The sequence below is a fragment of the Eleutherodactylus coqui genome, chromosome 10 (assembly GCF_035609145.1).
Source record: "Eleutherodactylus coqui strain aEleCoq1 chromosome 10, aEleCoq1.hap1, whole genome shotgun sequence".
NCBI lineage: Eukaryota > Metazoa > Chordata > Amphibia > Anura > Eleutherodactylidae > Eleutherodactylus > Eleutherodactylus coqui.
The window spans coordinates 24360135-24385840 of NC_089846.1; the positions used below are offsets into that span (position 1 = coordinate 24360135).

General features: G+C 45.3%; 1 protein-coding gene across 1 annotated transcript in view; it reads left to right on the plus strand.

The window, feature by feature from the left end:
* PLXNB3 (plexin B3) overlaps positions 1–25706 on the plus strand; it is a 77164-nt gene that overhangs the window by 42170 nt on the left and 9288 nt on the right. The window contains exons 6-28 of the mRNA XM_066580597.1: positions 1269–1401; positions 1729–1885; positions 5926–6034; positions 8385–8496; positions 8737–8865; positions 10567–10689; positions 11035–11128; positions 11740–11909; positions 14619–14764; positions 16117–16222; positions 17511–17641; positions 17933–18109; positions 18701–18854; positions 18977–19210; positions 21066–21227; positions 21345–21493; positions 22559–22659; positions 22741–22958; positions 23067–23245; positions 23332–23398; positions 24005–24311; positions 25407–25510; positions 25588–25675. Of these exons, the coding sequence (XP_066436694.1) occupies positions 1269–1401; positions 1729–1885; positions 5926–6034; positions 8385–8496; positions 8737–8865; positions 10567–10689; positions 11035–11128; positions 11740–11909; positions 14619–14764; positions 16117–16222; positions 17511–17641; positions 17933–18109; positions 18701–18854; positions 18977–19210; positions 21066–21227; positions 21345–21493; positions 22559–22659; positions 22741–22958; positions 23067–23245; positions 23332–23398; positions 24005–24311; positions 25407–25510; positions 25588–25675 (3350 nt within the window). The remainder of the gene's footprint in view (positions 1–1268; positions 1402–1728; positions 1886–5925; positions 6035–8384; positions 8497–8736; positions 8866–10566; positions 10690–11034; positions 11129–11739; positions 11910–14618; positions 14765–16116; positions 16223–17510; positions 17642–17932; positions 18110–18700; positions 18855–18976; positions 19211–21065; positions 21228–21344; positions 21494–22558; positions 22660–22740; positions 22959–23066; positions 23246–23331; positions 23399–24004; positions 24312–25406; positions 25511–25587; positions 25676–25706) is intronic.

Genomic DNA, 25706 nt, shown 5'->3' on the forward strand with positions numbered 1-25706 from the left:
ATATGTGAACAAACACTGCCCACTTTATGGGCCCTTTTACCCAGAACGACGACCACTCAGGTAAGTCGCTGGATCGTGCAAAACGGAATGCATTCAGTATAAACGCGGCCAATGAATGAACGGTATTAGTTTGCTTGGCATTCGTTGCTTAGCCTGATCGGCCCGTGTAAAGAGGCAGTCGTTCATCATCAACAGGTAGTCGGTTTACTGAGCGAAATTATCGTTGGGACGACTGTCGGGCGCCAAAGCGTTCGACAATTTCATTGGAGGTGCTGCCACTACAGGCCAAAAAAGGCATTACATGCAGGCATTAGAATGGAAAAAGCTGCTTTCCGCTCTAACTTATAGGATGGAGTGTCCAGAGAGGGGAATGAGGCAAACCTTCTTTTAGAGGGGTTTTCCATTACAAAATGCTAAAATGTAGGAGGTTCAGCTAAGTAACGGCATCCTGTACCTTTCATCTGCCGCTCTGCACCCTCTTCTTCATCCCATGCAGCCGCCGATCTGCCGCCGTGTTTACATGCATCACTTCTGCAGTAAACACAACAGACTGTTAACCACAACTCCCAGCATGCATGGGTGCTGTAGCTCCGCCCCCAGCTCACAAGTCCTACAACTTACCAGCACCAACCTGCCTCTCACTGAGAGCAGAGAAAGCTGCTGAAGGCGGCAAACCAGATCTTTCCGTCACTCTTTGGCACCCCGCAATGCGATAGGAAGTACCAATGGGTTCCCATGGCAGCCAGAAGCCTGTCAAAGGCCTCCATGTTTCCACGCAACTCGGTCTAATATATCAGACCCCCCCCCCCCAAAAAAAAGTTATAAAACACATAGGTACCCCAGTAAAAAATTCAACTTGTCCCAAAAAGAAAAAAAAAGCCCTTATACGGCTATGTGTCTTGCAATGCGACAATGGAAATCATTTGGCGCTTAAGACCCAAGATAGGCCGGTCACTAAGGGGTCAAACTACGGTATAGGTCACTGGTACTGGTTGGACGCAAAAGGTATTAACAGAGTTCCATTAAGGCCCACAGTAGGTTGGTGTTAACTTACCGATATAGGGCAAGGGAGCCTTCTACTACTTAGGGCGCTACTACTCAAGCGGCTGCCGCTACCATTCACGTTTTCCCAACAACTGCCTGGAAGGGAAGACCCAAGCGCTAGCAGCTAACGTTCTCCTAAGCGCCGTCATCATTGGCCTCGTCAAATCCACTTTTCCCCCAGATGGTCTCCATTTTTAATTGTCGTTTCATTCTCCTCCTTGTAGGTGCACAGAGAAGCAGCAGTGTGCCGATAGCAATGAGGCCAACCACTGGCTATGGAGCTTTGACCATCAGACTCAATGTGTGTCCATCCAAGGTCTCCTACCAGCTAACCAGAGCCGCCACGAGCAGACGGAGGTACGTGAACGCCTTACATGTTTACATAGATGGTGCTGATTTTGAGCTCTATGTGGTTTTCTTCTTCATTCACACGCATGTAGTCATGTGACCTACTAACTGAAAACTGCCCCTTTAACTAGAAGCTGGGTGATCGCCGCAGGTATGGTTTCGCAATGACCAACCACACCTCAAATGAATGGCCATCCATGTAATGCCTGGACATACCAGGTCTGCTGTTAGAGTGATTCCCCCTTATGGCATGCAAAAGGGGATCTCTACAGGGTACATTATAGTGAACATCTCATTGCAGGTCAATCATACGCTCCTTGTTCGTTTCTTCTTCAGGTCTCTATGACCATCGTGAACTTTCCAGCCGGTGCAGAACAAGAGACCTGGAAGTGTTTGTTTGATGATTGGTCTAGTCCTGCACATGTCTATGGGGATAAGGTCAGTTGCACCTCTCCCCCACCTGAAGAACTGCCTCCGAACCAACAGGACAAAGGTGAGCTTCCACTCACCATTAGACATTTTTTGACAGTGTCTGATTAACCCTTTCCAATCCAATTTGTATCCTGGTTTTCCTAGGGGGCTTACTCTTTTTATGCTGTTATACAACAGCGCTATATGCTGGCTAAAGCCAGTACTGCATGAGGTGACACGTTGGATAGGCTCTGACAGCAGAGAGGCTGGCAATATACAGTAAGAGAACCCTGACAGCCGTCTTCCAACATCGGAGCTGTACAGCCTTAAATTATAATGTCTTTAGACGTCAGACAGTGGATTGGAAAGGGTTAAGGCTAGTTCCACATTTCCGAGCACGGTATAAGGCTGGGAAACTCGGCCTGATATTTTGCGTTTGGAAACATACAATGTACCCCTGGATGCCACCCATCACTTTTGTACAGTTGCGATCTTCTGGCGCGGCTTTCAGTCACTACCCGTTGACTGTGAATGGAGGCAGGCGCGCCGGAAGGATCTCCAGCGCCCTTCGCCTCCGTTCATTTAGTGATGATTGTTCATGTGTAAAATCACAGGATTTACCATCACTAGGGCGGCATGACGGGCATCTATGTCTGACAGGTCGTCCCTTGTAGAACGGCCCTAGGACTGGCGATTTGCTCTCCGCGCCCCTATGAGTTGGGCATTGCCTACTAACATGCCACAATTGACTCCATGCATTGTATAGACCAGAGCGGTCACTCAGTTCCATGGAGAAGATGGTTGCTGGCATTTATGGTGCAACTTGTTTTGTCAAGACCCTTTATAAGGCTCCTTAGACTGCAGAGTATTCTGGGGTATATTGTACACGTTGCTCCTTGAGCTACTATGTAGTGAAGCTGGTCACTCAGGAATCTTGTGACCAAGCTTCATATGACAGGCACAAGTCATGCATGTCTCTTGTGTACACTTCTTTTTTTTTTTTCTCTTTTCCTGTGCAAATGCCAAATCTCTGCCCAGGATGTTTAGTAGAATTTCTTAAAAAATTTTTTTTTACATTTTACAAAAAATCTGTAAATATCGCCATTGTCTTGTTTAGTCGTATCCTTTTTTTCCTATTGGTTTCTCAGCGCAGTATGTGGCATGGCTGGTATTAATGAGCTATGTCTCTGTCCCACTGTTCTCACAATCTTAAAGGGTAACCAGTGCTAAGTGGGGAACACATGGGAAGAGCTCCATTTCGGGTAGCACTAGAGGGGTGACACTTCTGGTGAGATGAGGTACAGAGTGGCCAGAATGACAGTATGAGTGTGTCACCGACCCAAGATATGATATTCATATCTGTGGGTTAAAGGGGTTGTCCCGCGCCGAAACGGGTTTTTTTTTTTTTCAACCCCCCCCCCCGTTCGGCGCGAGACAACCCCGATGCAGGGAGGTAAAGAAAGCTCACCGGAGCGCTTACCTGAATCCCCGCGCTCCGGTGACTTCTCTACTCACCGCTGAAGATGGCCTCTTCCTCCGTGGACCGCAGCTCTTCTGTGCGGTCCACTGCCGATTCCAGCCTCCTGATTGGCTGGAATCGGCACGTGACGGGGCGGAGCTACACGGAGCCCCATAGAAGACTGCAGAAGACCCGGACTGCGCAAGCGCGGCTAATTTGGCCATCGGAGGGCGAAAATTAGTCGGCACCATGGAGACGAGGACGCCAGCAACGGAACAGGTAAGTATAAAACTTTTTATAACTTCTGCATGGCTCATAATTAATGCACAATGTACATTACAAAGTGCATTATTATGGCCATGCAGAAGTGTACAGACCCACTTGCTGCCGCGGGACAACCCCTTTAACATCTAAAACTGCGCAAGATGTGGGGATAATAAGCCTAGGAGGACCTGGGGCGACCTTATGAGAAGAAGAAATGTAACTCGCGGCCAAGAAGTTTAAAACTTGCTTTCTCTTTATTGGGTCTACCAATGATGCATTTCAAGGCAGATAAAGTCTCTTCGGCCTCCCTCACACAGACGTTATGGTACAGCGTTTAGCGCTGGCTTTTCAGTGCAGTGCTAAGCGCTGTACAACATTCCCATTCATTTCAATGGTCCCGCGCTCACAAGCGTCAAAACTCTGTGCTTTGACAGCAATGCATGTTCTATCTTTGGCTATTTTCAGACGTGCGTCGCCCATTGAAATAAATGGGCCACGGTTTCAGCACTGCTGAAAAGGTGGCACAACTTGGTACCACGTTTTTGGCAGCGCTAAATGCAAGCGCTAGCTTCACAACCTAAAAGGAATACTCACCTAGCTGGCGCCGTCGGGGTCCCCGACGCTGTTCTCCAGAGCTCCGGGCTAGCTGCCGAGCACTCGTTAAGCCGACAAAGCATCCATTGATAGTGACGGGGATTGAAATCCATGCCTCCCAGCAAGAGATTGCTCGGATTTGGTTCAGGAGTGCCAACTCCACCAATCAGAGCCGGAGCTCGATGCACCAATCATAGCCATTCAATGAATGGCTGTGATTGGTGCATCCAGCACTAACTGTGATTGGCTGAGCCTGCTGACACGCAGCTAGCTCAACCAATCAGAGCAATCTCTTGCTGGAGGTGGGGTCTTCAAACGCAGTCACTAGCAAAAGATCCTCTGTCGGCGATGACAAGTATCAGGAGCTCTGGAGAGCAGCAGCAGGGACCCGAACAGCGCCAGCTAGGTGAGTAGTGATTTTTATTTTTTCCTGCATCCTTGGCTGCTTTTTTAGCTGTGCTGAAAACGCAGCCAAAACATAAAAAGTGCATGACAACGCTGCTGAAACCGCAGTCAATAGCGTTGAAAACACTGCATTTCTGCAAACGCCTGTACTGAAATCCTCACTAATTGCTAAAATGAGTGGGCAGATGCGTCCAGCGCCGTGCCCGTTAGGCTGCTTTTGTCCCCACTTTTAGTGGTGTATGGGCTCAATAGAAAGTCTACAGAGTCCGTACACCGCTTGCTGATGACGGCCGAATGGACACATCTGCCTGTTCGTTTTAGTGATCATTGGGGGTATTTGCACCCAGACCCCCATCTACCACTAAGTGGTTTTGGTCTTTTTTTTTAGTTAAACTTTTAAATGCCAGCACCCCCTCCTTAGTCACTCTGACGGGTGAAGCTGTACAAGAATTCATAGTTACATAAAGATTGCATCTCAATAAAGCATAACGGATGGGAAAATAAGTTGCGGTGTGTTGTCTAATGAGTCAATTAGTGGAATTATTTTTGTTCCTTTTTCCTGTTTTCTTGTTTCAGTGGTGTGAGTCCAGGAAATTAGATTTCTACCCATTTCTTGAACATGTGGCTACTAGCTCGCTCTGGTCATAGGGCTGTTGCCCTTTGCTTCTGACCTGCCCCTCCTCTATGGGTTTCTGTAATAGTTTTTAAGACAGTCATGGACTCCATAGACTTTAATGGGGATTAAGGATTATCTACAGTTCTCAAGGCAGAGATCTTAGAGGAACTGCACTTTTCAAAAACTTTTCACATGTCAGAAGTTTTGATCATTGGGGGTCCATGCGCTGAGACCGCCACTGATGGCGCAGAAGCATTCACCCAAGTGCTGTGCCCCTTTGGCTATATTCGTTTCTTGTTGGCTCTTCTCAGCAGCTGAAGACGGACGTGTAGAAGTCTGTCTGTCTGTCTTCAGCTGTCAAGAAGAGTTGACAAGGATACGATCACAGCTGAAGGGGTACAGAGCTCGGGTCAACACTTTTGCACCTTAATTTCAGCAATCAGCCAGGGTCTCGACCTCCGGACCCCCACTGATCAAAACTTTTGACATGTTGCTGTGACATGTTAAAAGCTTTTTTTTTTTTTTTAAGCGGTTACTCTTTATGATATCTCCTTGCCTCCCGCCTCACTGGACACGCAATGCCCTCTGCTGGATCTTGTAGGACATAGCAAGGGGGAGTTGTTTTTCCATTTGCAAACACTATGGAACACAATTTCCATAAACCTAGAACATTCTATATGATACTTGGCAACTAGTAGTAATGATAGATCATATATGTGAACACTTACAAACCAAGATATATATATATATTTTTTTTTTTTTTTTTTTTCTCGCTTTTTTTTAGATCATGTGACTGTACGGTTAGCGCTGGTCTTCCAGGATGTCACCGTCACAGTGACCGACTTTGTCTTCTACGACTGTGAAGCAGTTATGGACCTGGCAGTAACTAATCCGTAAGTCATTCTAGTCTGTGGATGGTAATTAAGTGAACCCTAAATTATTTTTTGCTGGATGCACTTATAGATATTCAGAATGAATGGAAATGGGAAACAGTCATTGCAGTCACGGGATATGGGGGGTGTGAACAGTGAATGTGTGGCGGGGGCCATTTATGGAAGCGGTACAAAGAGCCGTGCATCCTCTGTTAATTAGCTAATAACGGCACGATGTAGGCGGCAATACGTGATTTTGCAGGTATGTGATTACTTATTCTTGGGTAGCGGTGGATCTGAATGAACACTGTAATTCTCCACACTTGTTCTAGTACTTCTTGTGCTTCCTTTAATGGCAGATTAAAGGGATTTTAGGTTATACAAGGTGGGCCACAGAAAAGTAAGCCGGCGCCACCGTTCTAATGAAAGCTGTCAGTAATAGAAAATCTATCTGTTGTTCACATCCATGGTTTCCATCTAGTTTGATGAAAAGCGCATCCAGATGGAACCACAAGCTTTTCATTAGACAGCCAGAGAACATTAATTTTTACTGATGACCTATATTCTGGATTGGCCATCAATACTTGATGGACAGGAGTCCACCGCTCAGGACCATCAGCTTGCCATGCAGTCAGCATAGGACATGCGGGCGCCGGCTTCACTCCCATCAAAATCTGTTGGAGACCTGCGCTACTATGGCATATCCACAGAGGATCGAGAAGTTCCATAGCAGTGTAGCTTGCCCATTCATGTCAATGAGAGTGAAGTCGGCGCCCGCACATCCTCCCCTGTCTGCTGATGACAACACCAGACCTGGACAGCGGGCCAGACAATCAGCTTATGTCCACGGGCGGGTCGTATTGCGCATGCAGGAGCCCTCAGCGGAATCCGAATCCTGTCGGCGACTCAGCGTACCTGTGCCTGTTTTTTTGTTGTTTTTTTTCAACTGCGGAAGTGCTGGCTGGCGCCGTACAGTTTTTTGTGTTTTTGGGTTTTTTTCAGATTAATGTAATTTAAAATCCCTTTTTGAATGGCATTACCTTATAAATCATAGCTGGTATTAATATAATTGTAGGATTGCCAGTCTTTTAAACCTAAAGTCCGTTACCAGTGGCTTGTGATCCCCTGCTGGGTGTCTCCGCATGCGGGTCCTAAGTTAACATCAATTTACGTATGATCTTATCACAGACCTATCTGAACCACCATACTGTGCTGTGTTTTTCCGATAATAAGACAGTGTCTTATATTTATTTTAGCCCCAAAATATGCGCTAGGTCTTATTTTCAGGGAAAATCTTATTTTGAATTGGCTGTGATTTTGGCTGAGCGTCTACGGTGAGCGATGGCCACGGAGTGTTTTTTCAAATTGCCTAAGCCATGGCCATCGCTTAACGCCACTCAAATACTCAAAGGGCGAAGAAATGGCTGTGACTGGCTGAGCATCTACGCTCATCCAATCACAGCCATCGCTGTGTGGGCTAGGGATTTTTGAATTGGCTGAGTCGCGGCCATCACTCGCCGCCGCTCAGCCAATTCATACAGTAAATGCAGGAAACAATGGCTGAGTGGGTGCTCAGATAATCGCAGCCATCACTTAAAGCACCAATTACAGCCATCGCTTCCTGCAGGCAGGGTTTATGAATCCTGTCTCCAGAAAGTGACGTTCTATGAGCTCTGAGGACTACAGGAACCACGCGGACCTCCGCAGGTCCTAGGTAATGTTTTAAGGTCCTAGGTAATGTTTTAAGGTCCTAGGTAATGTTTTACTTTTAGTTTTTTTTAATGTAGTGTAGCAAGAGCTTATTTTCAGGGTTTTTTTGGGTTTTTTTTTCAAATTCAGGGTAGTGCTTATAATTGGGCAGGTCTTTCGAAGAAACCTGGTGTTAGTGTCAAATATCATACCGAAGTATTTATCAGCAAATGTTTGCAATATCGCAGTTTCTGGTGGCGACACAGCAACTTTGGGTGCAACACTTGTCACGCGGCTACGCTATGGCCCTGCAACATCACATTGTAGTGAATGCCGCCATGTTGGGACTCGCAAAGTGCCACGATATTTGCAAGAAATTAATTACAATTTGATTTCTTGTGAATGTCATGTTGCGGTAACTTGCGAGTTACAACTTCACTTACATTAGGTAATCATGTAGCAGGGTGATCGTTTGATCCTCGGACACGTATGACCAAAGTCACCATGTAGCCCAGGTGTAAAAATGTCATGTGTCTGTTTTTGAATTGAATGTGGCTCACAAGGCAGAAAGGATTGGAGACTTCTAGCTTTAGGGTACATTTACACATTGTAGTCAAATTGCCCAAAATGCTACAGTTTGTCATAAGACGGCACCTTATGGATACATGGTTTGTTTCTGCAGGTGTAGCGCATGTGTGAGCAGCCCCTGGAGATGTTACTGGTGTCTGTCTGATTACCTCTGCTCTCACACTCCACAGTGCAGCCAAGAGCAGGCCATCATCTACAGCCAGAATGTAAGTCCTCTATAAGCAATGGCCTGGATCCATAGAGGCATGATAACCCCAAAACACGATGCAGCGTCACAAGTTATGCTGTGAGATTGGAAGAACAACCTACCACGTTTTCGGGTCATCATGTCCACAGAATGTTGGTGTGATGGATTTGCCCATTTAGAATGTATTTCGCATCTGACCATTTATTTTCACCCCTGAGAACAAGTTACTAGATGCTGTTGGTTTGCACTGTCATCGTAGGACGAACCAAAGATTCTATGGGGTCCAGAATCGTGCCCACGGGTGGAGAAAGTTGGAGGCTCTCACTTGATTCATGTTGGCTTGGAAGGAGAGCTGGATCTGATAGGATACAACCTCCAACTCCTCAATGTGAGTTATGTTTAACCGGTATATTCCTCTATAAAATATAAATAAAATATATTGTGAAAGTTCATTTTCTTGCAACCATCTTTCACAGGTTGCAGATCGCTCTGATCCTATCCGGCTAACCCACTTGATGTCTTGGTCCGTAGCGACTGCGGCATCTAAGTGGTTAGGCAGAGAGAAGAGTGTTCCTTTGGACACCAGTATATTCGTCCAGCACTTGGAGCGTTCTGATAAGACTGTATTCATGTGGGGAAGTGTGAAATCAATAGGTTCTTTTTCACGTGCAAATTTCAGCCATATCCCAATCAGAAGTTGCGCATGAAAATCGCCTGTGTGAATATACCCACATTCGGGTTTTATTTAGAATATGGAATGGTCCTTTTACACAGGTTGAGTGCCAATAGACGAGCATGTCAATCGGCATTCATTTAATTTCTTTTACGTGGGCCAAGAGTCCTACTACAATCGTTCATGGGCTGTCTAAACGTATCCCTGAGGACACTGGGAGATGTACCGCCAATCAGCGAGTATTTTTATGTCAACTGAAATTAATGATCAGCCAATGAATAAGCATTGGATCGTTCATCGGTTGATCATTGGTCCCTTTTATATGGCCTGACTAGTAATTTTTAGGAAATTATAGTGTTTCTGGTTGTGCAATGCCCCCCAAAGCTGTGCTACATGCACATCACACACACAGTACTGCTACATACATTGTTCATCCCATACAACAGGGATCAGAAGCAGTACGGCAGTGGAGTTGATGGACCTATGATGACGTCACTGTCATGCTCCGCCCCTGATCACATGACGGTGACGCGTATCCCGAGTGAATGACTGACATGCTCCACCCCTGATCACATCTTGGTGATGTCATCAAAGGTCCGGCATCATTGTGCAGATTACGAGCGGACTACAAACCCCCTGCGGCCCCAGTTGCTTTGGAATACTAACAAACAGCCAGTCTGACAGCAGCCGTGTGCGTACAGGAACTGTAATGATGTCACCGTCATGTGATCAAGGAAAGAGCATGTAATTCCCTCACTGGGGATGAAGGTCCTTTGATGACGTCACTGTCATGTGATCAGGGGCGGAGCATGTTAGTCATTCACAAACCTACTCACGGGCGCACAGGTTGTCGTCAGTAGTTTGTTTGTGAGGTGAACAAGAGTAATCGGCCCGTGTGAAATAAACTAAAGCGCAACATTATAAAAACTTGAGTTGGCCAGACAAACCATGCTTGCGTGCTTCAAACACACAAGGTGGTGTTCATCCTAGCATCTGTGGGATGGAACAACATTCCTTATGGAGGGGGCTCCCTTTGTCGTTTGATCAGCCCCCCCCCCCCCCCTCCCCCGTATCACGCTCTGCAGAGGAGTGGTCATGGCAGTCAGGGCCTAGTGATGGATCTAGGCTTGCCGTCCTTGTACTCCTATTAATAGAGTAACACTAAATGGGACAATACACTGCAAAACAGAAGTATTGCAGTGTGTAAGAGAAGTGATCACCTGTTCAAGTCCCACAGTGGGACGAAGGATAAGACCATAAGATACATAACTATATAAGGCTCTAGCAGAACTCCTTCTCGAAGCAAGTTCACGGCCTCGGCACATCTTTTGTATTTTGATGACTGATCCTTTTTAGTGTCTGATGTAATTACGGTAGAGTTCTTATTTCCATTCTCTACCGTCCTTTTCTTTGCAGGGAGAGGCTCTAGAATTCAACTGCATAATAGAAGTGGAAGAGACGCCGATCACCCTGAGAGCGCAGATTGAGAAGATGACTGTAGGGGAGCATTTGTATAAAGTGCATTGTGAAACTCATAAGGTGAGACATTTTGTATGATGACTGGGCTGCAGGTGACTCATGTTGGCATTGTTTCAAAGGGTTACTTTGATTTTTTGCAATCCCTACTTGCTAGAAGGGCCTTTCCTAAAAAGCCGATCACAGATTGTTCTGCAGTGATCTGCAAGGAAGCCTCCCATTATGAGTTTCTAAGTTTCCTGCAGTGCCCCCATAGGGAAAATTAAGTATTACACAGTTCTCCTTGAAATCAATGGGCTGTCCTGTAATGCACAAACCTGCTGGTCCTCCAAAAATACTGCTTAACCCTTCGGTTTCCAGTGTATTCACTGCATAATGATTAATAATAAACCACTTCCTCTCTAATAGTACGAGTACCCTCTGCGAGTGATGGAGCACCAGGTTCCTGTGTACGTGAAGAAAGGAGATGTGTACCGTGTGGACAATAAGGGGGACATTACAGGTATGTGGATGGTCTGTATGAATTTGTAGTATATACGTGACCTAATATACACAAAGCTATTATCAGCCGATGACCCCTAATTGGGTTTTCCATGACTAAACTATTGATGATATATCCTCAGGTCATCAATAATCGAGCGGTGGGTGTCCGCAGCTTGGGGCCCCCAGCAATCCGCTGTTTGAAAGCGGTGCTGGCATAAGCGCTGCGCCATCTTCTCAGCCATGTGATGCCACTATCATCTCTCATATGACCTGAGAACAGCTCAGTCCGTTTCAAGTGAATGGCATTGAGCTGCTACATCCGGCACAACTGCTATGCAAGGCCTAGTATGCAGTAAAGCAGCCGTTCCACCTACCCGAGCACTGTGGCCATTTCAAGCAGCTGATCGGTGGGGATCTCAAGTGGCTGACCACCACCGATCAACTATTGATGACCTTAGGATGGGTCATTAATAGTCAAGTCCCGGAAAACTCCTATTAAGCTGGCTGTAGACAATATTCCATTGGCATCTGCAGACAAGCTAATGTATGTGGACACAGTCGGACTCTTCTCTGATATTTCTGATGTTTCTCATGTTTTTGTCACTCACCCTGAACATTTCATTTGGTCAGTGACTTTGTACAACTGCTCCGTGGGCCAGTCGGACTGCAGCCGCTGCCAAGCCCTGCCGCCTGAGTACCAGTGTTTGTGGTGTGGGGAGGAGGAGAAGGCATCATGTGTGCACAGAGATCAATGTGAACAAAGCACCATCGACGTCTGCCCTACACCGCTTATCCACTCGGTAAATATAAAGGGTCATGTCCTGCATTAATGTCCGTTAGACCGTGAATTGTAGTGGATTATATAGGGGAGGGGTGTAAAACGAAACTCTACGCTGTGCATCAGAATTTGTATTCCTTCATTTGTGGCTTTGTAGAGGAATGAAGTTCTCAGTGCCTCATACCCCTGCAGGACTGCAAAAAGAAAGTGTGTGTGTGTGTGTGTGTGTGTGTGTGTGTGTGTAGATTGTGTGCGCGTGTGCGCGTGTGTGTAAAGATAGATATACAAATATATGTATGGAGCGGCTTGGGGGGCGAGTTCACTTTATACATGGCGGCTATTAACTGTTGCTGACAGCAGTCGGCAAATGCCAAGATTGGAGTTGGCTCCAATCGCAGCAGTTAACTGTTCAGATATGGGGGGTTAACTTCGACCAAATCTAAACAGTCGGCCAGTGATGAGATCGCTAGCATGACAATCCACATCCTAGTGAAGTCTCCCAGGACTGCCGTGCATGGATGCCTAACAAACCCTGCTTGTGGAAGAGTGTAATAGGCAACATTAAAAATCACTATATACTGTAATACTGAGGTGCTGCAGTACATAGGACCAGTAATTTAAAAGATGAGTTGTAAAAATATTCCTGTGCGCATCAGAAGTATATAAATCTAAAATAAAGAAGGGGCACTTGACAAAGGGGGTCTTAATGTATAATGACTAGAGATGAGTGAACGTACTCGGTAAAGCTCTACTCGTCCGAGTAATGTGCTTTATCCGAGTACCTCCCCACTCGTCCTGAAAGATTCGGGGCACTCCGCTGCTGACAGGTGAGTCGCGGCGGGGAGCAGGGGAGAGCGGGCGGGAGAGAAGGAGAGAGAGATCTTACCTCCGTTCCTCCCCGCTCTCCCCTGCAGCTCCCCGCTCCGCGGCGCTCCCCGGCGCTCCCCGAATCTTTCAGGACGAGCGGGGAGGTACTCGGATAAAGCACATTACTCGGACGAGTAGTGCTTTACCGAGTACGTTCGCTCATCTCTAATAATGACAGACCTCCCACCCCCTTTTGTGTAGAGGTGTCCAGGCTCCGGGTGTACCCAATACTAGATAGGGTTCCAGAGGTAAATAATGAAAGGTAGTTTATTTAGTCCAGAGCATCCAATAGACAAACACAGTGATGCAGGGTGTTTCTCAAGCATACAAAGAACATAGCTGTTCTGGGGTTGAAACAGGCTGAACTAGATGGCATTGTCTTCATTCAGCCTAGCATACTGTGTTACTGTTGTCAGCCATCTTTTATAGTGTACATCAGAGCAGTTGATTCAATTGTCAGCGCACACCTGAGCATTTTCTTTGCTGCTCATTGAAATCCGTGGGAGCCGTGCCTGCAGTTACAAGCGCCGGCCACTTCACAGAGGTTGGAACAGAGACACTCGCTCTGACCTCTGTGTATTTGCGGCGCTGTCAGCGGGCGCACAATTGTCTGATCCTTCACAATTGTCTGGTCCAAGTGACGGACCCCCAGCCGATCAACCTTAGGATAGGTCATCAATAGTATTCTCCCTGGAAAACACATGTAAATGATCGCAAGTTCAAGTCCCCTATGGGGACTAAATAAAAAAACGTGTGAAAAGTTTTTTAATAAATTTTTTTCAACTGCAAATAAAAATGAAAAGTTTAAGGGCTCATGCCCATGGCCGTGACCGACTCCACTACCGCGGCGGAGTCTGTCACGGCGCCCCCCCCCCCCCAAAGACCCCATACTCACCTCCGACTGACCCGCCGTTAGTGTGGGCAGGGAAATGTATTCACGTGATATTTACGCTGTGCTATAGCGGAAGTATAGCGTGACGGCCGGCTTCCATTGACTACAATGGAAGCTAGCCACGCATATTCCCGCGGCAAATAGGACATACCGTGGGTTATTTCACGCTGCAGAATTCTGCAGCGTGAACATTGCACTAATAGCTGCAGTGTTACACCGTGGATTTCCGCCACACTTCACGCGGTGGAAATCCGGCAGTGGGCATTAGCCCTAGAAAAAAACTTTTCTCGCAAAATTCTAAACAATAAAAAACACTTATTTGGGATCAGTGTTTGTAAATGTCCAAATTGTTAAAATATCACAATATTTCTCACTTATGAAAATTGCCTTAAAAAATATACAGAATACCATAATTGCCTCTTTTTTTTTTTTTGCTCCCCCCCCAACACCCCAAAAAAAATTGAATAAAAAGTGATCAAAAGCCATATATACCCCAAAATAGTACTAATAAGAGCCGCAGCTCGCCCCACAAAAGACAAGTCCTCACACAGCCAAAGAAATAAAGAGGTTATGGTTCTCGGAATATGGCGAGGGGAAACAATATATTTTTTAAAACTACTTTTTAAAAGTCGTTTATACTTTTTATGCAATTATTGCCTTCATTGTACTAACCCACAGAACAAAATGTAATCTCATCATCCTGAGTGCTGTAAAAACTATACCCCACCCCCCAAAAAAATAACGAAATTACATTTCCTTTATTTTTTTTTCATTTCACGCCCCTTAAAAATTTTCCATTTAATGGTACCATTTGAAAATGCAACTTATCCTATAAAACCGAGCTCTGACCACTACGACGATTGAAAAGTAAAAAAGATACGTGTCTTGGAAGGTGGGGACTAAAAAACAGAAATTTCTTGTCTTGAAGGGGTTAATTATTTTTTACCTTTTTTTTTTTTTTTTTTTTTTTAGTTTTCGCCAATGACTGGTGTTTTGGAAGGAGGAACGACCATTACTATTGATGGGGCCAATATGGGCCAGAAAGCAGAGGAGGTGTCGGTGACTGTATGTGAGCAGCCGTGCTTCCTGCTGCCAGACTTGTACGTCGTATCCAACAGGTAAGTTTCCAGCCGCGCCATCGTTTGTCACGTACGTACTATTTCTACACTGTGATTATTTTCTTCCATTTCCTCAAACATCACGGCTAATCCGCTCTCCCTCCTCGCCACTTACACCGCACGTCTAAGACTTTGTTGACGGGAACATTTAATTTTAGTGTCCAGCCACTTATAAAAGTTCCAGTAGCGCTGCGATCCACAGAAATCATCCCGAAATAGATGTGTTTATTAGTTGGCTGGATCCACGCATACTTTTAATTAGTTACAGTTTGATTGCTGTGCCAAGTTTCATTTACTATTTGGCTCCTCCTGCTGGTGAGTAGTAGTACTGCAGAAGTAGGATTAAACACTCCAGAATCGGGGTGAGAGGGGGAGGGGAAAGCAAAGGTATGTAAAAAATGTTTTAAAATATGCAAAAGGTGGAAAAAGTTTAATAAAAAATACTTTAATAAAAAAAAAAAAACACTACAGAATCGCATGTAGAAACTGCATTTCGTGTCTATCCATGACCTAGATTGTATAAGAGGGAGCTGGTTAGGTCGTTGTTAACTCTTAAAAGTATCCGCAAAAGCATATTCGTGCTGCCAATCTGAAGGTTGATCATTAATCAATGTTATATCACATGGTTGGCATCATGAAATTGAGACTGGCAGCTTCTGGTCATTATAAAGGTTTGGGAAAACAAGGGGTCGGCCAAAAATAAAAAAACTTCCAACTGCTTAAGTAAACCACAAACAGACCATAATAAGTGTCCAAGGACTAGAGGGCATCCATAGCCCCTTTGTCAGTCAAACCACTTTTTAAAGGGAACTTGTCCCCACGAAGTTGGCTTGAGTCAACAGCTTGACTCGATCTGCACGCACTTCTGCGATTCATCTGTATGGGAGATGCATTTGCAGAGAGTCAAGTTACTGGCACATGCTAACTTCGCTGAGACATAGCGCTTGAATGGGTAGCTTATGGGGCTCAAAAGTGGTGACCGCTTCCTTTAAAGTCTATAGGATAGTTGAAAAAAGTCTAATCATTGGAGGTCTCACCACTGAAACCCCCACCAAGCTCAAATCTGGGGTCCTGATGAGTCCAGGTACCAGCCGCAATCAAAGTATCTCCGCTTTCCTTTAGTATCGTAGGAACATTACCATGTAATTAGAACCCTTAGCTCACATCAAGTGAATAATGACTAGTTAATTTGGGCTTCGTGCCCTTTAATGCCGGGAGGCCCCTGGCACACGGGTATGTGTATATCTCATTGTTTGATCGTTTTTGTCTCAGGTATTATAAAACACTGTATTATATCAAACGTATACTTGGGAAGTGCGTGATTTTGATTAAAGCTAATTACATGCCTACAGGATTGTCTGCACGCTGTCTGCTAGTCCAGGGAAGGTGTCTGGCACTGTGAAAGTTTCAGTAAATGGAAGGGATTCTGGAATTTCCAGCGAACTTTTCTCTTATCAGGTACCTGTATATACAGCGGAGGCAGCCATTGTATTCAACGCCCTTGTAGATGTTAGCGAAGCTATTACTGTATGGTAGTATATACTGCCGCTGATGATACATAACCGTGTCCGTGCTGGAAGAATAGTAAGTAATACTGTGAAATGTTATGTAGTATTGCTGACTAGTCATTTAATGGTGCACCTCCCATTAAAGGGAACTGGTCACTTAAGGCAATTGGGAAAGAATCCATTGCAGAGCAGTCCAAAGTGGAGGCGTTCTAGCAGCTAATGCCCCCATACCTTGTAAAACTGAGTTTATTACCATGCTGTATGTATATGAAGTCCAGGCTTCAGTGGGTCGACCCTCTCTGCTGCCCGCAGGGTACTTCAATCTTTGTCCATTCTGTCTCCAAGTCATACGGATGACATCTCCTCCTTAGTCCCAGCCTAATCAGTGCTGCGCCACTAACCGGCATGTTCCAGAAGAGCAGTCAGTTCTGCCCACAGTAGAACCAAACGATCTGCCCCAGTACCGATCTATGTAGTAGCGCAGAATTGGATGGGACTGGAAGTGACGTGATGTTTCCTACATTATCCAAAGGCTGGAGGGTCGTGGATTGGAGCTCTCTGCTGGCAGCACAGACTGTCCAGGCCCACCCACCAAACCATCTGGGATTAATTTACATAAAACACAGGAATAATTAAACCTCAGTTTTACAAGGTATCCCCATATCAGCTACTATAACACCATCGCCTTTAGGATTCTCTGTGATTTATTGTTTCCTAGTTCCCATTGGCGTCATCAGCTCCAAACTGGTGACCGATTCCCTTTTAAGTTAACCCATGTGACTGCTATGACCTAAACTTCTCCTTAAGGTGAGTACACATGTAGCGGAATTTCAGCTGCAGAATGCTGAAATTTCACAGCAATGTACAGTACAATGTGATCTGAAGTTGTAACAAACCGCATTCACTCACAGCAGCAACAATCCACAGCATGATCCACTGCTGAAATTCTGTGGATTGTGACATCGGGCTTCATTCATTGTAATGAGTCATTGTCATGAGTAAATTCAACACCAAAATCCCCATTTGGATTTTGCATGCATGGAGCTCCCCCTGGTGGTGGCTTCAAACACCCCAGTTTTATCATTTTTAGTTCTGTGATTTTTGTATAGGCCTCATTCTCATTGTGACCCTCACATTTCTGTGTATGCCCCCCGCCCTCATATAATTCTTTATCTGGCATATTAGGACTTACGGCCAGGGCTTCATGTTAATAACAGCCTTTTTTTCTTTTCATGTAGGACCCCATTCTTCACACGCTGGATCCCCTAAGAGGTCCCATGGCTGGAGGGACAATGATCACCATTTATGGTTCCAAGCTGTTGACCGGTGACCAAATAACTGTGACTGTGGGGGATTTGCCTTGTGAAGTGTTAGTAATATTCTCTTGTAGTAAAGGGGAGGTTCAGGAAGAAGCATTTGTATCATTAGCTCAGTGACATCTTGTGGAATAATAAACTAGACTATACTCGCCTGTTTTGTTCTTTCCGGCCTCCTGATTCCAGAAGGGACAACACGGATTAGTATAGTCTGGAGGAGTGTTCTACAAGATGTCACTGGGCTTATGCTATAAGTTTTACTGCCTGGACAACCCCTTCTAATCCTTTGATTTGTGCTGGTGTCTGTATCTAGAAAAATTAATTCCTTTTTCTGTCTTTCTCAGATTTGGGGATGTATTAGAAGACCAGATATGTTGTAAGACGAGCCCCAGTCCTGTCCTGGAGGAGATGTCGGTCCGTGTGTTATATGGTAGAACAGAAAGACGTCTAGAAGACCTGTTGTACAACTACACAGAAAACCCAATCATTTCTACCGCTTACCCTTCCAAAGCTTTCTATGGGTGGGTAGGAACTGAAAACTTGGTCTTCGGTTAAGGCATTTTTGTTCTGGGGCTTGTTATATCTATTGCCCATTCTAAGAATGTGCCAATGAATGTATGTTTATGGAGGTCTTACCATTGGGAACCCCTCAGTCAGGATTCTTTGGTCTGGGGGAAGGGCAGGAGATCAGGACCCCTATATTCATAAAAGTGTGACTGTGCCGGGTACTGCAGTGCGGGCCAATTAATGAGGGCTAAGGGTGACCTTATATGGAATAGCTATTGTCCGAATAGTCGCTTGATAGAGCGAATATAAGTGATGATTGTTCTGTATGAACACGGCCACCAACCGGGTGATGAGCAATTCACTAGCCGCTTCATTTCAGCTCACCTAAAAATAGTCACTGGTAGAACTGAACGAGCATGCTCGTTTAAGGCTGATGCTCAATCGAACATTGGTCTTGTCTAGTAACTGATTACTCGACCGAGCACCATGCAGGGGGGCGGGTGAGAGATTTCGGAGAATAAGACCTCAATAGAAAGTTTTCAGTACACACCCTTTAAGTCTTATGGTGCTGGAGTCTCATGTATGTTCCATTGTATCTTCCATAGGGGAGGGCGGACCGTTGTGGTAACTGGTGTGAACCTGGACGTTGTTCAGACTCCACGTATGTCCGCTCTGGTGAGGTCACCGGTGGAGGAACCTACACCTGGAGAACGGCGAAGGAGGCGAAGGAGAGAATTTGTACCTAGCCCCGTCCAGGAGGTGAGCTTATTCATGGTCCTCTTAGAACTTTCTCTTAATACTTTATTTTAAACTCAGACATTCATGTTTTGTATCTTTAATCGGTCGTTTAATTATTATTTTTTTTCTCCTCCCGCTCTCAGATTAGTGAACATTGCCGCCAATACAACTCTACAGTTATGTTGTGCATTTCACCCTCAGTCCCCGAAAACTCCATCCTTGTGGATATATTGTTTGTACTCGACAATGTTCGGATTCCATACAGTAGCCTCGGGGAGAATTTCACTTACCAGAAGAACCCTGTCCTGAAGCCTCTGAACCGTGACAACCCCAGTAAACCATATAGCCTGAAGCCTGGGAATGTGCTAGATGTAGAGGTATGATGGTCATTTAGTTGGTGTAGAGGTTGTGGGTGACGGGCTTCCCTCGGGGGCTCTTCTATCCCCTGGTTCACCTATACCATCTATGTATTTTATATTGTGTACAGTACACGGAGTATCAGAGCACATATACTCTCTGCATGATGATCGATCATCTTCAGATCTCTAACAATACTAAGAACTAGTTTCCTGTGAAGCAGAGATGGCTGTGTATGTGCCATTCTACCTTCAGTATAGTGATTGACAGAAACAACTAATCATACTTACTCGCACTGTTTTCATATCTGTCAAAGACATACATTGGAAAGTGAGAAAGTTGCTTATGTGCGGCCATCTTACTTCTGCAAACTGAGGACATTGAATGTACACTGGCATGCCAAAAGTCTTGGGACAGGAACTAATCTCATGTAGGACCCCCTTTAGCCTGGTGAAGTGCAGTAACTTGACATGGCATTGTTTCTGTAAATGGATAGAAGACATTGGGGGATTGTGGAGCCATGCCGTCTGGCTAGCCACCCATAGCTCCATCGTATTTGTAGGCGCAGGAGCTTGGGTGTAAATGGACATCACCACCACATCTCATAAATGCTCGATTCGGCTCATGTTGGGTGAATGTGCAGACCACACCATTCGTAGGAACTCTCCAGAATGCTCCTCAAACCAACTTGAGCCTGATGGCTTGGTGCATTATCCTGCTGGGACACCCCATCATTGTGGTGGTACATGAAGCCCATGAAGGGTTGCAAATGGTCACCAAGCAGTGAAACATAGCGGGCACCAGTCAATGATGTGTTTAGGCGGACCAATTGATCCATTCTATGAGAACTCGCCCCACACCAGTATGAAAGCACCACCAGCCTGCACAGTACCTTGCATTTCATGGGGTCTGCACCACACACAATCCCTACCATCAGTCCGAAACAATTGGTATCACAACTCATCAGACCATGCCACGCGTTGCCAGTCCTCTAGAGTCCAGTTAGCAACCTCACGATCTCAGGTGTCTGGTGTCATGGTGTTAACAGAGACATCTGGTGGGTCTTCTGCTGCCATATCCTGCGGCACATGCATGTAGGGCTTCCTGCATTGAATGTGGATGGGTTTTTTGTCGCAGTCGCTACTCTGCTCGCATAGACAATTCTAGCTAGACACTAATGGTCGTAATCATTAAGCACTTGTGGGTGACCCCTACGCTGTCCTCTGTGGGTGGTAGTGCCTTCTATGACGCATTCCCAGTACAGAGGTGACGCCGTGGATCGAAAAATCTTAAATGTGTACACACAACTTTGGAAATGGAACGTCCCATCCGTCTGACACCCACTATGATGCCTTGTTCGAACTCTATAATTCACGTCGCCTTACCATGAGCTCACTGGCCGGTGTTCATTTTAACTCATGTCAGAACTCAGGTGCGGATGTTCCAGAGCATCACTTAACGTAACGCCACTTTATACCATGTTTCCCCCCAAATAAGACCCTGTCTTATATTCATTTTTGTCCCAAAAGAGGTGCTAGGTCTTATTTTGGGGGGATGTCTTATACTTACCTAGCAGGCGCTGTCTGGGTCCCTCCCGCTGGCCTCGGTAGGCCTTTGGCACATCAGTGTAATGTTCATGGATGGATTCAAGGGTTGCAATTGAGACCCCCATGCGCTGAGGCGAACACTAAACCGCTGCCCAACGGTGTGACATTGTATACTGCAGCTCTATTCTGTCAGTATGAAAATCCTGCATCTGTAAGAATATTTTTATAAAGCTTTATTGCTGCCCTGTAAGAATTTTAGTAGCTCCTTTTCCACTTCCTGTGTCCATAGTTTTGCTCTATTCACGACTTGACTTGTCTGTTTTTATAGGGTGAGGATCTGGATTCTGGGATTAGCAAACAAGAAGTCCGAGCAATGATTGGAAATGGTGTGTGTACCGTGAAAACTCTCACCCACAACCACTTGTATTGTGAGCCGCCTCTTTCCTCCCCGCAGCCACTCGACCAAAGTACTTCTCTGCCAGAGTTTGTGGTTAGTAGTCTTAAAGGAACCAAAATGCGCCAGTACAGTGTTTTTGTTCTTACCCCCCTCCCTTGTGTATACATAACCCTGCAGACATGCAACAGCCGTATACTTTCTTTTACTTAGGTGCACATGGGAAAACTCAGCTTTAACCTCGGACAAGTGAAATATGATGAGGAGGGGCAATCTACCTTCCCTAAAGAAGCCAAGATTGGAATAGGAGTTGGAGCTGCTCTGCTCATTCCCATTGTGCTAATAATCATCTTCATGTACAGGTACAGTTACTACTTTCCCTGGTTTATCATAAATTGTGGTGTCCTAGTGAATGCTGGAGTCCTACTGGTGACGGGGACTGGTGTGATTGGCGGAGATCTCTTTACAGCGCTGCAAAATGCACTAAATGGCCTATTCTTCTGAGAGCTCGTTTCTCACATGATTTGAGATTCTCAGTATGGAAATTAGAGCCGTTAACCCTCTTCACCCCCAGAGTGCAGTGTAAAAATCATGTGATAAGTTTTCAGTGGATCAGTTTCAGTGTGAAACCACATTAGATGGGAAAATCAAGCAATCTGAGCAACTCCCAACAAGGCCGGGTCATCGGTGTTAGACTAGCGAGGGCCAGGATTTCATGGCCAATTTTGTGGAGTTGTATAACGGTTTAGAGAGTATACCGAGAATAGCGTGATCAAAGAAAACCATCCAGGAAGAGATGGAAATGTCGATTAAAAGGGGTCAGAGGAGGATGTCAGGAATTGTTCTGACAAACAGGCTGTGAACAGTCAAGCAAATTGCCTCCGAATACAATGATGGTGCTACAATTAATGTATCCAAATTCACAACTCATTGTTCCTTAGCACAGATGAGCTATAACAGCATATGACCAGTTCCTGCACCATCAAAGAAAACAGACATGAGTCCAGTGGGCAAAAGAGTGCAAAAATGGGATCACTGAGCAGTGGAAAAACATCGCTTAGTTGGATGAATCCAGATTTCTTTTGCCCCGTGCTGCTGGGAGGTCAGAATTTGGTGCAAGCAGCATGAATCGATGACCCCTTCCTGTCAGCTGATCGGAACATGTCAGCACCTCCATCTGATCTGTGGCAATTACAAGGAGCTCTCTTGTTGGCATGGATGACTATTCTTGTAGAAAGACTTAAACCCCCTGTGAAATCTATGCCACGACGAATTGCTACGGTTTTGAAGGCCAGCGCGCTACTAAATGGAGGTCTCCAATAAAATGTCCATTGGCACTATTTAGGCAATAAGAAATATGTCACAAACAGATGAAAGGCACAATTCTTACTTTACTGAGTAACTCGTGAACTTTTGGTCTGTTACAGGCGACAGAGTAAGAAGGCAAAGCGGGATTATGAGAAGGTCCTTGTCCAACTAGAGAACCTGGAGACCAGCGTGGGAGATCAGTGCAAAAAGGAGTTTACTGGTATTTTCCCAATGTTTGTCCCTTCTGTTTTTTTTCCCACATTGGCTTTAGAATTTGTATTCATACTTTTTCCATTTTCAGATCTCGTGACCGAAATGATGGATCTTACTAGTGACATCGAAGGCTCGGGCATTCCATTCCTCGACTATACGACATATACTGAAAAGATCTTCTTCCCTGGAGACACCATCTCGCCCCTCAGGAAGAGCTTGGATGTCCCAGAGAGCAGACGAAGCACTGTGGAGCAAGGCCTCACTCAGCTCTCCAACCTGCTCAATAACAAGCTTTTCCTTACCAAGGTAGAAGCCGATAGTTAACGCTCAATCTATGTACAGTTTTCATTAAGAAGTTGACATAAAGTGAGACTTTAACCTGATAATAAAAATGTAACATCTCTTCTACCCAAGCTAATCGAAACACTGGATGCCCAGGTGACGTTATCGCAGCGCGACCGCTGTCATGCCGCCTCCTTGCTCACTGTAGCGCTGCACGGTAAACTGGAGTATCTGACTGATGTCATGAAGACCCTACTGTGTAATCTGATAGACCAGTGTGTAGCCAAAAATCCCAAACTTCTACTCCGCAGGTAAATGTTTAACCATACACAATACGGACCTGCTTGGTAGATGCCAGATCACGCCCGAGCATAAATCCCCCTCTTTGTGTTTTCAGGACAGAAACTATAGTGGAGAAGCTGCTGACCAACTGGATGTCCATCTGCCTGCACTCTTACCTTAGGGTAGGTATTCATATTTTAATGAGACTTCACCACTATGAAGCAGAGATGGCAGACTTACTATCCGAGGGTCTTGGTGCCGCCTTTTTGCCAGCATCGACTGGGGTCCCAGAAGTCCTAGAATATACCATCCAAAAATAATAGGTCAGCACGCAAAGCTTCCATGAAAAAACTTATCCAAGCGTGCTCGCTCATCTCTAGTTGTATGCCTTCCTTCCGCCTGTCTGCTGCACATTGGAGACTCATCCCTGTTGTACTGTAACATCTTTTTAACTGTAATGAATAAAATATAGAAAAGTTTTTTTTGTGGAAGCTTTGCGTGCTAACCTATTATTTTTGGATTGATTGTGTGGCAGAGCGGGTGCTGCTGGTTGTGGTATGCAACCGTGATTTATTATATTACTAGAATATACCATGCCATTCTGAAGCTGTCCATGCACATTATATAGCTGTCGGCCGAACACTCACGCAGGCTATAATAGCGTCGGCGTTGTAAGAGTGACATAACGGAAGAGGAAGGTGTAATATAATTTTATTATAGGTTACCCCACATTTTAGCGCTTCTTGCTTTTTTATGGTAATACTTACATGCCTTTTCTCTCCGTACAGGAGGTCGCAGCAGAGCCTTTGTACAGGTTGTATCGCGCTATTCTGTATCAGGTGGATAAAGGCCCCGTGGACGCAGTGACTGGTAAAGCCAAGCGCACTCTGAATGATGGACGGCTCCTGAGGGAAGACATTGAGTGTCGGCAGATGACTCTAACTGTTATAGTGAAGAATGGCGCGGAAGTACAGCGGGTTCCTGTCAAAGTACTAGACACCGACACAATCACACAAGTTAAAAGGAAGATTTTGAACCATGTTTACAAAGGAACGCTATTCTCCTTGCGACCTCCTGTCCACTCGCTTGACCTGGGTAAGGCCAACAGGGATATATCTACAACTCTAGTCTATAGCAGACTACTATGCCCCTGATGATGCCACGTTTAGTGGTGAAACATATTGGAGGGGCATTAAGAGTTAAGTACAGGTTTAGCTCAGCGGTTAGTGTTATATTGAGCTCTGAATCTGCCGCTAGGGACTCGTGTATATACAGGGGCAGCTTTATCTAGTGTTGATACTCTCAACATATGTATAGTGGAGAGCGACGTGGCCTGCTAGTGTATAGTAGGTACTACTGCTGTATGCAGTCCTTAGGTTTGTGCACTAAATTTTAGGGTATCTTTGGATCACCCTCACTGATACAGCACAAGACTGGGTTTTTAACTCAGCCCAGGTTTTGTTTGCTTTTTTCATTTTCTATTTATGGGTCTTTTTGCCATTTGCTTTTTCTATATGTGATATTGCCTTTTTTCCTGTCAAGGTCTGTTTGTACCTATGGTGCCCTTTACCTACTTCTAACCCCCCCAAATTTGCCTCTCCCCATTAAAATGTAGCTTAGTTACCTGTCATAAACAGTGGAGGCCTTTTGCACGCGAAGACCAGGATGCATTACTTCTGCCTATTCACCCTGCAATTACGTGTCCAAGATATTTAAAAGGGAACTCATGGGTCAAATACCCTAATATGTGATTATAAGTTAATGGAAAATGCATCAAGTTCAGGACTGTCCTCTATTAACCAGAGGGGAGAGCAGCTCATTAATTTTAATGGGAACAGTGTAGTACTTCATTTTCCCTCTGGAGGTGCTGTAGGGGAGTTGAGCACTTGCAGCAGGCACCCTGTGATCAGCTTATCAGGGGTATAGTCTAACAAAAAGGGATTGTCCAAAGTGGGCAACCCTTTTTAAGAGATGGGATCTTTTACAGAGTTATGTCTCCTGTTACCAATAATTGATATGGTGATGACAATATTCAGTATTATGTGGGGCGTCATATGGTAAACTCAAGTACTCCATAATGTCACCAAAGTTTCTATTATAGCTACATATTCTTGTAGCAGATGCCCATCACGATGCTGGGTGCACAGTTTGGAATTTTAGTGTAATGGTATTTATCTGATGTCTCCACAGAGTGGCGCTCTGGTCAGGCAGGCCATTTGACTCTCTCAGACGAGGACCTGACATCATTAGTGCAGGGTCAATGGAAGAGGCTGAATACATTAAATCATTATAAGGTAATGGATCAAGTGTGATGCATCTGTGACTGCAGCTCAGACCAAGTTTTACAATTCTCTTCTCTTGTGGTTAACAGGTCCCAGATTCTGCAACTGTAACTTTAATACCGCGGCTGCATAATAATCAATGTGAAACGCCAAGCAACAATTATATGGGTGGAGAGAGTGAGTGTTCAGGTCATATACCCAGTCCTGT